A 16,364-nucleotide genomic window follows, 5' to 3' on the forward strand; every position below is an offset into this window, starting at 1 on the left:
AGTTCCCATCGCCAATCCTTCACTATATCTTAAAAACGTTCTTTACCTAGAAAACAAGTAACAATTATTTCTTCGGCACAAAGTTTTTTGCGAAAAACCAGCTTAGATTGGCAGCAGAAGCGCGTCAAAACACTCGGACAGAACGTTGAATAATGACCAGACCAAACTGGTACAGAAAGTCTTCTGTTTATTGAACAAAACACCAAACTTCCTCTATTCGAAAATATCTTACGGGTGCGTGCACACGCAGAACACAAGGATTTAAAGGTACATAAAACAACAGACGTATAAAACCAACAACACGCATTTCGCTTTTTTCCGTAAAGCACAACCATTAAAAGCACAAACAGTGGTACAAGGAATAAACTTAAAAACAACACACACTGAGGTGCCAGTACTCCTGCGCAATTTAGATCTGTGTGTGACACACTGGGTAGTATTGAGCGGTTTTCCTAAACGATGCAAAATTTGTGATCCCATTTGCATTGCTTGGACTTTGGGTGTTATTCGCTTCAAGAAACACAAACTTTGTAAGATTTTCGATCTGGTCGGTCGACTCACCACTTTGGTCTGGAGTATTTCCTCTCACCTGTATAGTGAGTTGCCGCGGTTGGCTCAAAACGATCGACTCATACAGCGACAATACGTCGCGATGAGTAACTGTTTCCAATTCTTTGATCTCACGTTTCAGTCGATCAAACACGAAGTCACGTGACAGAATCTCATCCCAGTTCCGGTTGACTTCCTCCTCCAGCTGCGTGTCGTCGACTTTCTTCAGTGCGTCAAGGGCATCCACGTGCTCTTGGAACTCCTCAGGGGACATCTTCTTGAGCAGACTGTAGAAGACGTTGTGAAGGAAGTCCACCATAGTTTCAGTAAGCTGCTCCACGGAGAACTTACTGTTTTGCGACTGAACGTTCAAGGAAAGGCCCAACACTCCGGCTGTGTGGTGGTCAATTGTGTAAACGCTGTAGCCAAGTTGTTTCTTGGTGCGCAAGATGTCAAAACAGGGCTCACCCATTATCATGTTGAGCAGCTCGAGCTCTACACTTTTGCAAACAGAACACGCCCCTACCTGGAGGTAGATAGTAACCATTGAATTGTCATCGTTTAAATTCATTGCCCTGATATGGATGTAAGGTTTGGTAATGGGAACTGTCAAGATGCGGTTATTCTCAACTACCCTACAAGGTGCTGAAGCTTTAAGTTTTTCTTGTATTTTACTGACAAGTTTCATGCCACCTTTTGCATCAAAATTGCCTTGAACAAGAGATTCTACTCTTAGACCAGCAAGGTAAGCTTTTACAAAAGCTAGGAAAGCAGGAAGGGTCAACTGATCCATTATGGCATATTTGTCAACAATTGAAAATCGTTGCCGTTCTAGCAGAGTGAGTCTAATGTCCTTGCACAGTTTTTTAGATTCCAGCAGCTTGTTGTAATAGGATTTTTTAAGTAGCATTCGTTGCTCCTCAAATACTTCCTGGTTAGTTGAGAAGCCAAATAGATGGTCAAACAAAAGATCTACAACTAAATTCATTTTGTGGCTGCATCCGGAGACCTGAAAATGTTTGCAAGAAAGTTTTAATGTGACTAACAATACTAGAAAGGTGGCTTTTCTATATATTTCCATTTTTATACTTTGTGTACCCTGTTTATCCATTTACTATACACACCATTTGATCTACACATGTGATTGTTTTTGCAAGCAAAATCGAAAGGGAATGTGACCCTAATAATTAATCATATTATCATACCTTTACTTGCAGGCCATAATAGTTGCTGATTGATATGCCATAGTAAAATGATGCAGCTGTTGCATCAAACATCACTTCAGATAAATTGTATTCTAGCACTTCCACTAGCAAATCTAAAAACACCTGATGCTCTGTTGTCGCTGTGAAATTGGAGTTGTTCAAAATAAAACGAGCAAATCCCTTAGGTAAGTTAAACTTGTGGTCTGTTTTAAACCATGTTTTCAGCAAAGGTTCATCGACAAGAAGGCTTGGATTGGTGATCAAGTCCTCACTGCTTTTTTGCGAGTCCACAAGTGTGAAATCAGAAGGTATAAAATGATTTTCCAATGGCAAACTAAGGTTGTAATTGAAATCATTTGCCAGCCATTTGTCCACATATGTTTGATCAATCTTTTCAGTGAAAAATTGAGTACCAAACCACGGTTCTTTCTTCAACTAAATCACAAAATATACTTATGAAGTTAGTACTATTTTTCAACACTTCAGCTCACAGACAATAAGCTATGCTATAAGAAATGTTTGTTTACATACCTCTGTTGGATTCAGATTTTTGTTATTGGAATCATAAAGAAACAGCATACATTTGTCAGGCATTAAACCATTCATAACTTCTTGTATCAAATTTGGATTGTATTCAGACATTAGATAGTCACCTAAAAGTACAATGTAAAAACACACAGAGCACTATATGCAAGCACAAGTACTTTCGATGTTAGAATAACTTTTTTACCTGTCCATACATCTTCTGGTGCATACAACAGCAAATTCTGGGCTCCACATTCCACATTGTTTAATGGAGTGTCCTCATCCATGTAAGTGAAGTTGTTTAACTCAATTTGTTGGATTTCCTTGTATATGGCAGTTGAAGGACCACTCTCTCTAATCATTGATATGTAAGCAAATACAATGTCAATGACCTCATTTTTGTTTTTCACACCAAGGTCCGTTAGAGTTATATCTATGGAAACCAATGCATAAAGCTTACAATCATCAAAACCAGACCTATCATCATCATTTGTTGCAATTGAGGTAGCTAAATGTTTCTCTTTCAAACATGACAACAAACCACCCTTCCCTTCATGAGAAATCAACCACAGTGCATAGTGTAAAGGCTTGCATTTGTAGTTTTTTATAACTGAAGGCAAAAACCAGATAAAATGCATCTCTTGGATATTTTGTACAGGTACCACATTGCACAAAGTAAAACTGGGTAGCTTGGATGTAGGCACATCAGCACAAACTTCCTTAGTTTGGACTCCATTTGTACGAACATCCATCACTGGGACATCACTAAAAATCTCCACAACCCATTGTTGAAGTGTGTCTAAACTTTCATTGGATTGTAGAGCCAAAACCATTTTTGGAGCATAATAGTGTTGTTTATGAAACTCATGCAAAGTCTTGTAAACATCAACTCCATTCTTTTCTGGATTCTGTTTTAATGAAACTTCATTGCCCCAGAGAAACTTGTTAATTGGGTTATGCTTACAAAGATGGCCAAGTAGCTGCTCAAATCGTGGCTGATCATCCACTACAGCCATTTGAAATTCAGAATCTACTGCTTTTACTTCACGACCAATGCAGGAATAGGTCATTAAGGGACAAATAAAAAACTTGGACCAAATTTCCAGAGCTTGTTTGAGATACTTTGGGTTAACTTCGAACTGATACATAGTATGCTCACAATCCGTGCTGGCATTATCTGAACCTCCGTGTGTTTGAATGAACTTATCAAAATGATTTTCATCAGGATAGGTTTCTGTGCCCATAAAAACCATATGTTCCAAAAAATGTGCGAGGCCTGGAATATTATCAGGGTCTAAAAATGAGCCCACTCCAACACAAAGTGCAGCAGCAGCTTGCTTTTTACTCTCAGAACTGTCATCACGGCCATCTGCACTAAGAGCTCCATCATCATCCACTTCTATAATTTTACAGACAGTTGATTAGTAGACAGTTTATTAGTAGATAGTTTTGTCAATAAAATATGTGCATTATGCTGCACGTAAGACAAATATGCTCTGCAAGTTAAATAAGGCAAAGATTGTAAATTGATAAAAAAGTTTTTTTTTAGGAACTTAGTGTTAATAAAACAAAATTAGTAAAATCATATTTATGACCTGAACCAGACTCATCTTCACTGGAGTATTCATCGTTTTCTGATTCATCATCCTCAAACTCATTTTCGGTCGGAAATGAAGGGTCGCTGATTAAAAGGACCTTCAATCCATTGGGTAAAACCACTGTTTTATACTCTTTTTTGTCATGGGGAGATTTTTTGGGTTCCCTGAGGACTTGAAGTTTAGCCATTCTATTTTTAATTGTAGCCAAATTCCACTACGAAACAAAAAACATTCTTTAATCTACGTTTTTAATCTTTATGTAACCAATTAAAAGCACAACAATGTTTTAGCATTGTTTTAACATACTTTCACGTGGCTGGCAGTTAAAACATGGTTACCAGTTAATTACATAGTAAGTCGATGTGCCTTTGTCTAAACTTTAGGTTTCACATACAAAACACTACACCCCTCAAGGTCATTCCAAAAAACGTTTACTTTTATTTCTGCAAAAAAAATAGAAAAACGATGCAAAATACAGAAACAAAATCATTAAGTTATATTCATTTGATTTCCATTTTTACATAAATTTTATGAAAGCAGCAAGTTGTATTTTTATTAGGGAAGCACTGTTATGGCAAATTACATTACGCAGTGCAAAATAACAACATTGTAATGTTGTTTATTTAGGGGAAAACCCTAATTAAACTGCCGGGGGGGGTAAACTTTCTGGCGGTGTTGGGTAAACGTTCCATATTTGTCTGCAAAGACGTGTAACAATTGTCTCATTCAAAATCGCCAGGGGTTGGCATTGGCGGATGATCATGTGGACTGTGGAGAGGTCAGGCAGCGACTTTCCGCGCAACGTCAAACCCAGCAGGGAGCTTCACGCAGTGCGGTTTCCCGTTGGCGCCAACGCTGCAACAATACATATTGTTATTGACCAGAAAACTGGGTCAACGTGCTGGACTGGTCGTAAAATATTTGATAGGAAATTTCATTAGTTTGGTTCCATTATTGATAAAAACAGATTGTTATTGGACGGTGCACTCTATATTGCATCAAATAAGCATGTGCAATTTTATTTCCTCGGATTAGTACATCAGCAAAATGATTAATTCAAATAAGATTAGGGTACTACTACTGTTAGTGACACTGTTACTGATAAAGAAAAAGAAATCTGTTTCAGCCAGTGCATCTGTCCAATCACCATCGAGGCGAGGCGAGGCAGGAAACGAAAACGTTCCGATGAAATGGATTTTCAGGTTGGTAGCCTATATTTATGTTGCAGTATCAGCCACTTAGGCTACCTGTTTCATATAACTTCAGGAAAAACATTTAGAGAAGCTTTACCAGATTTGTGAAGAAATAATACAATCATTCAACATTGAGCAGCAAAATGATTCTTACACTTATTTTGGAAAATTTGTTGCCTCAAGCTTAAGGAAAATGCCAGAAGCCAATTAAGCATATGAGTCAATTGCTGTCATTGCACAGCATTTAAAATCACAGCGTAAAAATTTGGATTAAAATTGAACTGTACATCATACCGTACACTTACATTCAAACTTGTTCTTTCACCATTTCTGCATAGTATCTAATGATTCAGCATGTGTTTCCTCACTGAACTGTATTCCATATTTTCTGTATATTCTCAATTGAATTCTTTCTTGTCTATTTTCATCTTCAATATTTTAAACATGAAGGTGTGTCAAAGAAAACCGGGTGTTTTATGTGTTAAGTGCAAAAGAAACAAAGCAATCACTTTAAGGCAGTAGTTCTCAAACTGTGCGTCGCGACGCCCTAGCAATCAAGGTATGCAGGGGGTTTCGTTTAATTAGGATTGTAAATCCCCAAAACCGCAGTCCAAGATGTGTAAATTTTACAGGTAGCCTACACCAACAGAAGCCAATATCATTCAAATAAGTTCGTAAACCTATCCGAAAATATAGTTTCTACAGACAGAGGGCGTATTGGACATTAATTTTTGCTGGAGATCGAAAACCTGCTTGGCCGAACGGTCTGGCGCGCCTGACCCATATACAGAAATAAAAAACCTGATCGGGATTCGTCCCCGGGAGAGTCCTGGGTTCGAACCCCGTGAAAAAAAAAAAAAAAAAAACCTGCTGCTTTATGAGTCTATAAAGTGGTGGGAAGTTTATGGGGTTGATCGTTGTTTAATATACGATACGTTTGTTGTACGTGGTAACTGAAAAGGTTAATATTTAACAATATTTTTTTTGAAACCATCCACGATATTTCTTGTTCCGCGATATCTCCTGTTTATATAAATCTTAAAAGTCAGGGAGTCGAACCACTTGTTATACGGGTTCAGGTTCGGTTCGGTTCGGTTCGGTTCCCTGTTGATTGTTTTTTGGGGTTTGGTTCCGGTTTAGTACAGTAAACAGGTACGCGGGTTGCGTTCCGATTCGACTCCCTGGTTATTACTATAGAGATGTACCGAAAAGGCTAATTCTCGGTTCGGCCGAAATCGAATATTTAGCAGTTTTGCCCAATAAATTTGGCCGAATCAACCGAATCATTTGTGATGTCACGCGAAGTCGTATGTTACGCGTTTGACATAAAAACTAGAGATGTACCGAATATTCGGTTTGCCGAATTATTCGGCCGAATCGGCCACTTTTGCAAAGATTCGGTTTCGGCCGAATAATTTGTTGTGATTCGGCCGAAACCGAATCTTTTACGAACACAAATTTAAAGCGTTAAACGTGACTTTTCTGATTACTACCAACGAAAATCGCGCCAATCATTATATTTTTTAACATATTATCGTTATTCCCACTGCAGACAACTCATGTTTAGGCAGTGTTAAACCCACAGAACTGAAATAATGACGAAACACAACTATTCTGCACTAATTGCCTGGTAGATAAACTTAAACTTTCATGTCAAACGCGTAGCTTACGACTTCGCGTGACGTCATAAATGATTCGGTTGATTCGGCCGAATTTATTCGGCAAAACCACCGAATATTCGGTTTCGGCCGAATCGAAATTTCGCCGATTCGGTACATCACTAATAAAAACATAAGTTTTTCTACCAGACAAACAGTGCAGAATACTTGTGTTTCGTCATAATTTTGGTTCTGTTGGGTTTAACATTACCTCAGGCATGATTGCCAACCTGCCAATGAATTATTGATTTGCTGCCTGGAGTGCGAAGAACATAAATACATTAAAAATATATAATAGTTGACTCGATTTTAGTTATGGCGTAGTTTGAAGGATTGTGTGGAACCTTGCAAAGCTGAAAAGACACAATTTACGCTTTAAATTTGTGTTCGTGAAAGATTCGGTATCGGCCGAATCGCAACAAATTATTCGGCCGAAACCGAATCTTTGCAAAAATGGCCAAATCGGCCAAATAAATTCGGCACATCTCTAGTTATTAGCCTACAACGTTTGCCCGCATCCTGCAACGATTTTGTTCTGTTTGTATGGTTGTACGGTTTTGAGTTGTGCAGGCCTGGTTTGGAGCATCATACACAGATTTTTAATTAACACGTAAAGTTGGTTACCCACTGAACGGTTAAAAGTTTTAAATTGGGCCGTGCTTAGAAAACCTTGGGAACCCTCGTTTTAGAAAGTTCTGAATCGTGCATTTTGGTGACATAACGACCTCCAAGAACTTAAAGCCTTTCTACAATTTTATTCGATATCACATCATGCTAAACGAAAACCGGCATGTCAAAATAAAATTGGAATTTAAGATAGTCTCTTGCAGTGGTGGGATTCAATTTTCTTGTCAACCGGTTCTATCACAAAATCATATTTTTCAGACGGTTCTGTCACAAAAAGTCCAGTGACAGTAACCAGTAATGCTAACTGGTTCGCTGATCTCAGAAAATTTCGTACGTCGGTTCTTTTGAACCGGTGCAAATCGGCTGAATCCCACCACTTGTCTCTTATCAAACGATGCCCCTCAAAAGCAGTGGCGGCTCGTGCGTAAAATTTCGGGGGGTGCAGCTGCAAATTTCAGCCTTTATTGAACTCCTATAAGTTGACAATATATAGAAAAGCCACATTTCTAGTTTTCTAGCCATTGTTTTGTGTAGAAAAAAGAAGTAACACAAATCTTAATTGGCAACTCCATTGTGACGTAATGGTTGTTACGCAATAATGCACACGAGTGTAAACAACAGACGGTATCATTGGAAGATTTTGTTTACTTGCACAGCGACGGGCCAAACACAATAACATGCAGTAATAATGTGGCACAAAAACACACGTGACACAGACTCAAAACGAAGCGGTTGTAAACACGGTAAAACACAACAACAGTACATACAAAAAAAAATTAATAATATATGAGTCGAAAAAGTATTTCAGTTGGACAACATTTAAGTAAAACTGGTTATAACAATGACTACTAACTAACACACTTGCTATTCAGTCAATAATATGGTCATGTATCAAGTAACTTATAGCCACAGTCAGCATTTTCAACATATTCGATGACACTTCACAGATTTTAATTGCCACAAAAAAACTAGCCATAAAGCTTTTTATTTGTATCATAACTGACAAATTGAACAACCACATTTCATTTGTATCAGAACTTGTTTATTTTATTCAACATCTTTTTTTAATTTTTGTGTACAACTATTAATTGTTTTTAAGTTTCATAACTGCTATACTTGCTGGTTTATTTGGTGGCAAATAGCTTATAATTCCATTTTTGAAAGTGCAAAACTCTTCAAGCTTTGAAAATTACAACACTCTCACTGATATTTGAAACATATTATTAAACCTTGTGCTTCTATTTTATAACCAAAATGAATCATAAAGTTATAGTTTGAGCAAAATAATTAATAGCTGGTTCCTTGATTTCCAAGTCTCTTTGGAAATAATGGTGTTCCTTAGAAAAGTTTGCATCCTTTTCAGTGTTGACAAGAACTGTTTTGCCTTTGAGAGACTCATGGAAATTGCTGGCTAACTGGCTTTTCTTTTTAACAGTTTCAGTAACTTTTCTAACAATAGGATATGCTTGGTGGTCACTACTATCTACCCTGTAGAATGTTCATTCTTAAGAAACATTTCCTGTGAAGCAATTTAGCAGCTACTGTTTAGAGAAACAGTACATGTTCATTATATCAATACACAAGATTGCACTTGGTTGCAAATACTGTCCACATGGTGTGTTAAGAAACCAAAACTTGAAATTGCCATCACTAAGGTATTTCAAAATTTCTGTTGCTTGTGCAATTGTTTATTCTGCATTTAATATTGCCTGAATTTCAGTAAGGCATTTAACTTCAGTCACAAAGCTATTTTTTCTTTGTTATATCATTCAAAACTAAAACTGAGTAGTTCTTGTGGTTGCTTATTCCTGCATGACATATTTGAAATAGCAGATGTTTTATCTCAGTTCTCTTAACTTTTTATTCAGGTTTTTATTATAAAGGTTAATCGTGACTTTTCAAAGTGTTAGATGACCTCTTTTTCTTTTTCAAAGTGGTAGATACACTTTTTAATTCAATGATAACTGCAAAAACTGAAGCCCACTTACAGTCATCTTAAAAATTCACGACTAACCTTTAAACAAATAAATTAAAAGATGGCAAAATAATTATTTAACTGTACTCACAGTCGAACTTAAGAATATAGCAAACCGGTTTGGTTTTGGAGCACAGTAGACCACTATTGTCATTCTGCCAGAATGAAATGTGCCCTAAAGGGATTTTTTTTACGCTTCACTGCACAAGGCTTCACGTAGTCGTTAATCACCTTTTCACAACAACCGAATTGTAGTTTTTGTGGCCTTCGTGATAATGGCTGAATTCAAGCACCAAATGCAATGCTGAACAGATTTTATTCGTCGTAGATAACATTAAATCACATGCAAAGAACCAAAAAATTTCATGCACGAAAATTATTACATACACGCATGGCATTATCATTTTTTAGCGTTTTGCGTACATAAACACTTTCCGAACATAAGAAATTTATAAAATTTGGCACAGATGTACACCAGAGCATACTTAACATTATAGTAATAACGAATATTTGGAGCGATTAAAGAATTTTCAGCAAAATAACTTTTGCTTCCAGACCTATGAATTTTAGCAAGCACAGCATTATGGCCTTGTGACACAACAAACGACTTATTGACGTTTGCAACTTAATTTAAACACTTTCCGAAAATAAGAAATGTATAAAATTTGGCACAGGTGTACACCAGAGCATACTTAACATTATAGTAATAACGAATTTTTGGAGCGATTAAAGAATTTTCAGCAAAATAACTTTTGCTTCGGACCTACGCATTTTAGCAAGCACAGCATTATGGCCTTGTGACACAGCAAACGACTTATTGACGTTTGCAAGTTAATTTGAACACTTTCCGAAAATAAGAAATGTATAAAATTTGGCACAGATGTACACCAGAGCATACTTAACAATATAGTAATAACGAATTTTTGGAGCGTTTAAAGAATTTTCAGCAAAATAACTTTTGCTTCGGACCTACGCATTTTAGCAAGCACAGCATTATGGCCTTGTGACACAGCAAACGACTTATTGACGTTTGCAAGTTAATTTAAACACTTTCCGAAAATAAGAAATGTATAAAATTTGGCACAGATGTACACCAGAGCATACTTAACAATATAGTAATAACGAATATTTGGAGCGATTAAAGAATTTTCAGCAAAATAACTTTTGCTTCCAGACCTATGCATTTTAGCAAGCACAGCATTATGGCCTTGTGACACAACAAACGACTTAGTGACGTTTGCAACTTAATTTATATAAATGCCAATTCACACAACAAAAAACGGTACCAATTTACATTTGATTCACATATGCTACTGCCGAAATTCCTATTCGTTGGGACGCTTGCATATACGTTAACCTGTCGACACGCATTAAGTAGTAAATGGCTGCTTCCATGTACAACACATTGTTGGTAAAAAAAGATATGTCGAATGTTTCAGCCTGAAGCATACTGTGAATAATGCTTCCTTGGATACCTATTTCTGACTTCAACTCCTTGCAAACGCTTGTTTCCCTATACACTTGCTTACCCATAAGACGTTGTCGGACGCGAAATCGACAAAGTGAATAATCTAAAAATCGCATTAGGTTTTGAAACGTTTCTGTTAACAATGATGTTTTTTACAAAGTTGACCTTAAGTTGTAACCAGTCAACTGCTTTCTGCGGTTTTTCGAAAAAAGGCATAAACGATAACACTGAAGTTCATGTTTGCCGAACTCAAACGACTTTGACATAGCGGACAAAAGCTGACAATTGACAAATTCGTAAACTTCTGCTACGGAAGCTTCAAGTATCTCTGGACCAGAAAGCGCCACTACTTCTCCCTTGTCTGATTGCGTAAAATCTATATTCCTGTAAGCTATTCGTTCCGTTGTTGCAACGGCAGATGCGTTGAGGCGACGACGCTTCCTAGGCACGACCTTAATCGTAGGTTGACTATCGTCACTTTCAGTGGAGTGACCATCAGAATTTATTGCACTTCTTCGATAAAACAAAATGCAAACTCCAGTAGAAATTTTGTTCTCAACACAGTCCAAAGACATATCCATGACCGACAAATCGTTCAGTTCAGTCACTTTATCGCCATTAAATTCGTAAGTGATGTAATGACCCGAATCAACTTTCGATCCGACGTGAACTACAACTGACAACAACTGATAAACATGCGTTTCGGATGCGGAATGTAATGACAAATTTTTCGTCGCCTTTACGGGTTTGTTTATTTTTTGACCTGTCATGTTTCTATGCAATACAATACACAAAATGCCGGATAGATTATCAAGTCGCGATTCAAAAGCGATTTCCTTTTCTACGTTACAACCAGAGAAATTGAAACGTACAATCCAAATTACATGTTTTAAAAACATATTTAAAATCGAAAAGTTGCAGAAATTCACTTGCGTCTTGGTGTTGGCCCTGAACCCAACCAAGATGATAACACATATCGCGGACCAATCCAAGGTAAGCAGCCTCTTCTACTTTGCCGAGTTGGAGGTCACAAATTACGTTCGCGACTCTCCCTTCGAGATTATTATCAGTGGGCAAATCAACAAAATAGCTTCGCATACCCTGCAGTACAGAGTTCATCCAGCAGTTATTAAACTTGTTCGGCAAACCAACTGAAACACTAACTTTTTGTTTCGTAGAGTTCCTAATTTTTAAACTACAACTTAATGAGTCTTGAACTAATGCGTACACCACCCAAATTCGATAATTTGTGACGTCAAAGTTCGCATGGCCTATATTAAGAATGACTGATGCAAGGCGATCAACTGTGTAACAGACGCACAACCCGCAACTAGACTGATCTTGCTGGACAACCTTGCAATCACCTTTCAATATAACGTTTTGGCCGGTAAGGGATTTAAACACTGGAATCATGTGTTGTCTGATTAAACGTTCCAATTTATCGTTAGCACAAACATTTGAGTCGTAAAAAACTAGTGTATTAGTCAGCTGACTGAACCAAAGCACAACATAATGATTTTCGTACAAAACCGGTAAAACAACATTTTCACATATCTGTCCATTACTGTTCATTATTCCACCCAAAGCCCGTTGCAAGTTTTTAAATGTTTTTCCATTCAAAATTTCAGCAGCTAAAACACTTGACACACATGCAAATTTACCGGGTAAAATCGAATTACATATGGCGACAGTTCTAGTAATATAGCAATCTACAACTTTATCCGTTAACCACCCAAGCGTCGCATCGTTGTGGGAACGCGCAAAATTTTCAGTCAGAGCAATGTAAGTTTTCCCCCTGGGTTTGGGGCAAACCGAACACAAGTCCAACCATGACAATGAATGGCGCGATTTGGTGATTATAGCTGTATCAAATATGGAGTGGGTGTTGTGGAGAATTTGGTGCCAAATAAAATCTACAACAGGTTTGCAAATTGAAATCATTAGTTCCGGGTCAGGGCAAAAAAATTCGTTATTACTATAATGTTAAGTATGCTCTGGTGTACATCTGTGCCAAATTTTATACGTTTCTTATTTTCGGAAAGTGTTTAAATTAAGTTACAAACGTCAATTAGTGGTTTGTTGTGTCACAAGGCAACAATGCTGAGCAGGCTAAAATACATAGGTCCGAAAAAAAGTTATTTTGCTGAAAATTCTTTAATCGCTCCAAAAATTCATTATTACTATAATGTTAAGTATGCTCTGGTGTACATTTGTGCCAAATTTTATAATTTTCTTATTTTCGGATTGTGTTTAAATTAAGTTGCAAACGTCAATAAATCGATTGTGCCATAATGCTGTGCTTGCTAAAATGCGTAGGCCCGAAGCAAAAGTTATTTTGCTGAAAATTCTTTAATCGCTCCAAAAATTCGTTATTACTATAATGTTAAGTATGCTCTGGTGTACATCTGTGCCAAATTTTATACATATCTTATTTTCGGAAAGTGTTTAAACTATGCTGAAATCGCCAAGGACTTCAACACCGCCATGCTGTCACGCCACACCTGCTGTACATGCTACCACTGCTATACATGCTAAACCGAAATTCAAAGCTTCACAGAGATACACCTGACTAAGTAAACTGAAGTAAACAACTCACAAACTTGCCCAAACGACAAAATAGCTTTGACTTCCGCAATATTATTTAAAAACAACGTGCAAACCCAACGACAACGCGGAAGAAATGAAACACGTGCATGCCATGCTTGACATTCTGGCATGAGGCAATAAACACGTAACAATGACCACCTCAAAAGTTTGGAGTTTGTTGACTTTATTGGTTGAAAAGTTCATTTAAGATTGGATTGCCATATCGGAATGCTAAAAATACCCCACCCTTTCAAAAAGAAACCAAACTGTGGTGAACCATGAGCTTGTGCAACAAATGTCGCACACAACAGTTGAAAACATAAAACGCTGTAGACTAATCATTTTTCGACATAAGCAGAAACCAAGCAGACGATTTTCTGCATGAATCTTTTGAGGTAGTTTCGCTTGATTTGAAACGCTAAAATTTCGGACGTTGGTGGTGCTTTTAGAAATCCTCCGCATGTACATATTTCAATTCCGAACTCCGGACTTCTGGTTGCCTTCAAATACCTGTAAAAAATAAAGACTGAATTGGTTCGTTATAAACAACATTCAACATGTTTAGAGTAATATTTGGGTAGTCTGGAATCAATTATTGCACTTTGTGAGTAGTAAAATTTTGTGAAATTTTGTGCAGTGATGCGTAAAATACTTTCTTACATCTTCGAAAGTTTATTCTGCCAGAATGACAATAGTCAGTAGACCCGGAAGCCGGAACAGACAACACAACTACAGGCCGGTTCACACGCTGCGTGATTGGTGGAGCTGCGCGAGCCGCAGCATCCTGTCGCCTATTTCGCCCGGCATATAGCTTTTCCACGTGCGCATGCGCACAAGTGCAAAACGTCATGAAACGTCACGATTCGTCATGAAACTGGAGCTGCAGTTCCACCATAGATAACATATTATTGCCATAATTTTTTTTTAAATGAAAAAAATGCCGATCAAGGCGGAAATTATACTTATAAAAATTATACTTAAGAATAAAAAAATAAGTATCATGAAAGTTATCTTTAATGTTGTGGTAGGAATATTAGGTACAAATATCTAGGGGGTGCTGCAGCTCCGCAGCACCCTAGCACGAGCCGCCCCTGCTCAAAAGTTCGCAAATTACAGGAAAACCATTGTTCAATGATGATGTCCTGGTCCGGTCTGTGATGTCACAATTCGCCATGGGATGATTGTCATGCGTGACTTTGCAAAACTAGCTAAATATTTTACATCGTGCTGTGGCCTGTGGGAAATAATAAATATCACCTATTGTTTGTTCCCTTAAGTTTTTGTTTGCTGAAACTAACATTAAGCTGTATGCACGACGAGTCGTCAAAATAATTGCAAGGGAGTTGTTGTTAAAAAAATGAAATGTTCGAGGTTCAATGCAATGAATAAAGCACAAATGCCTAAACGCTATACTGGTCTCCAACGGAAGTACTGATTGCAAAATTTTGTGCATAGATGGCGCTGGTGCTTGTTTCATTTCAGGGGCCTGTGGTTGTGGCTTTGTTTGATATTATCCTTCGGCAACTATTTGTACATAGTGGAACACAAGTCGGGCATTATGATTGTTAATTTTTTACTGCGTGACGTGAAAGATAAGGTTTAAAAAATAAATCTGTGCAGTGTTTAGGAATTTTACCGATGTAAATTAATATTGACAAATTCGTCAGTCAAAGCTTAAGGAAATAATTTGGTGTAGGTTTGTTAAAAATGTGGAATGTGGATGTATAAAATCAGTAAAAATAAAAACATGTTGTCTGTATGCTCTATATAGCTTTATAATTAATCTTATTTTAATATTCATTGTGGAATGTGGTTAATTTACACTGTAATATTGTTTTATTTTCAAGGTGATTTTAGGCAATGAATGTATATTATTGTTGTTTTATGGGATAGTTTTATAGATTGCAAGTTGCAACTAGGTTAATTTCAAAAAAATAAAGTAAGAATTTGTAAACTGTTTTGCTTTACTCAAATATATTGGCTTTTTATTTATTGTTTTATTGATCTACCAACAGCAAGTAAACTTTGTCAAACTGATGTGGTACGCTAATGTATGTTTGTTAAAATTATTAGACAATTTTTGAATTGCTTGGTGTGTTATTTGGAGTATAAAGTATCCTTTCTCGTAAAAAGTATTTATAAAGTGATACATACACTCACACTGGCCTCTGTATGTGTTTACATGAACATGTAGTCTTTCTTTACTAATGAAAGGTTTTTTTTAAATGTTTTTACTGTTGACTATTGTATTTTACCCATAAATGTTATTTAAGGAACTGTTTGTAAGTGTATTTAGTTTAAAACGGTATAACGTTATTTGCCAACCCATAGTTTTCTTCCTACCAAACACCAAAGAAAATTTACATGTTAATTACATAGTTAGTGTTATCTATTTCTTGTGTGCTGGGAGGTAATAAGGTAATATTATTCCAAATGTTGAGAATATGTGATCGTTAAATATTGATTTAGAACCTTGTGTTTTGCTTTCTGTGGGGATATTAAACATAAAAACAGTTAAATGAACAATGTTGTTCATATTTTGTGCATCCATTTGTTTTTTCAAGAACTTAAAAAAATAGTTGCTGACAATGCAGCCTTGACACAACACCAATATGGGACGTAGGGAGCTATAGAATGTATTGAGTCATGACTACTATTAGTACTAAATGTACAGCGCCAAGCTGCCTCTGTGAACGCAATTCAAGCGGAGTTGCCGAAAGGTGCGCGTTGGCAATCCAGGCCGTCTGACGGGCGCCAGCTTACTAGACGCACTGCCCAGCTAGCGTGTTTACAGAAGTTTGGTTTAGTTGCGTCATCGCCGTTCAATAAGCCAACTCCAAGATTGTAGCTGGAACCGACCCGTCGCCTCCTACGCATAATAACGACACACACGTTTGTGATCGTAACCCATGCGCGTTTGGCACAAAGTCAAATTAGTATTAGATGTTCGGAAAGAACATGCAAGTATATTGTAAATTGG

At 37.1% G+C, this 16,364-nt stretch overlaps 1 protein-coding gene and 1 long non-coding RNA gene across 2 annotated transcripts; both read right to left on the bottom strand.

The window, feature by feature from the left end:
* Positions 1–170: 170 nt before the first annotated feature.
* On the bottom strand, positions 171–4,117 carry LOC145237531 (nardilysin-like). The gene is made up of 5 exons (XM_080100434.1): positions 3,875–4,117; positions 2,485–3,678; positions 2,286–2,407; positions 1,755–2,189; positions 171–1,558 (listed from the first exon to the last, which is right to left on the bottom strand). The coding sequence occupies exons 1-5, from the start codon at positions 4,062–4,064 to the stop codon at positions 410–412; spliced, it is 3,090 nt and encodes a 1,029-aa protein (XP_079956560.1). The 5' UTR covers positions 4,065–4,117; the 3' UTR covers positions 171–409.
* A 9,298-nt stretch (positions 4,118–13,415) lies between these two features.
* LOC145239169 (uncharacterized) lies at positions 13,416–14,079 on the bottom strand. The gene is made up of 2 exons (XR_013862236.1): positions 14,045–14,079; positions 13,416–13,894 (listed from the first exon to the last, which is right to left on the bottom strand). It is a non-coding gene; the product is annotated as an uncharacterized LOC145239169 (long non-coding RNA).
* Between the last annotated feature and the right edge of the window lie 2,285 nt (positions 14,080–16,364).

The sequence above is a fragment of the Phallusia mammillata genome, chromosome 7, assembly GCF_965637545.1.
Source record: "Phallusia mammillata chromosome 7, kaPhaMamm4.hap1.1, whole genome shotgun sequence".
Classification (NCBI taxonomy): domain Eukaryota; kingdom Metazoa; phylum Chordata; class Ascidiacea; order Phlebobranchia; family Ascidiidae; genus Phallusia; species Phallusia mammillata.

Coding starts and splice junctions, on each gene's coding strand:
- LOC145237531 (XM_080100434.1), bottom strand. CDS start 4,064: ATGGCTAAACTTCAAGTCCTCAGGGAACCCAAAAAATCTCCCCATGAC. Junction 3,679..3,874: donor TGAAGATGAGTCTGGTTCAG/GTCATAAATATG, acceptor GTAAAATTATAG/AAGTGGATGATGATGGAGCT. Junction 1,559..1,754: donor ATTATGGCCTGCAAGTAAAG/GTATGATAATAT, acceptor AAACATTTTCAG/GTCTCCGGATGCAGCCACAA.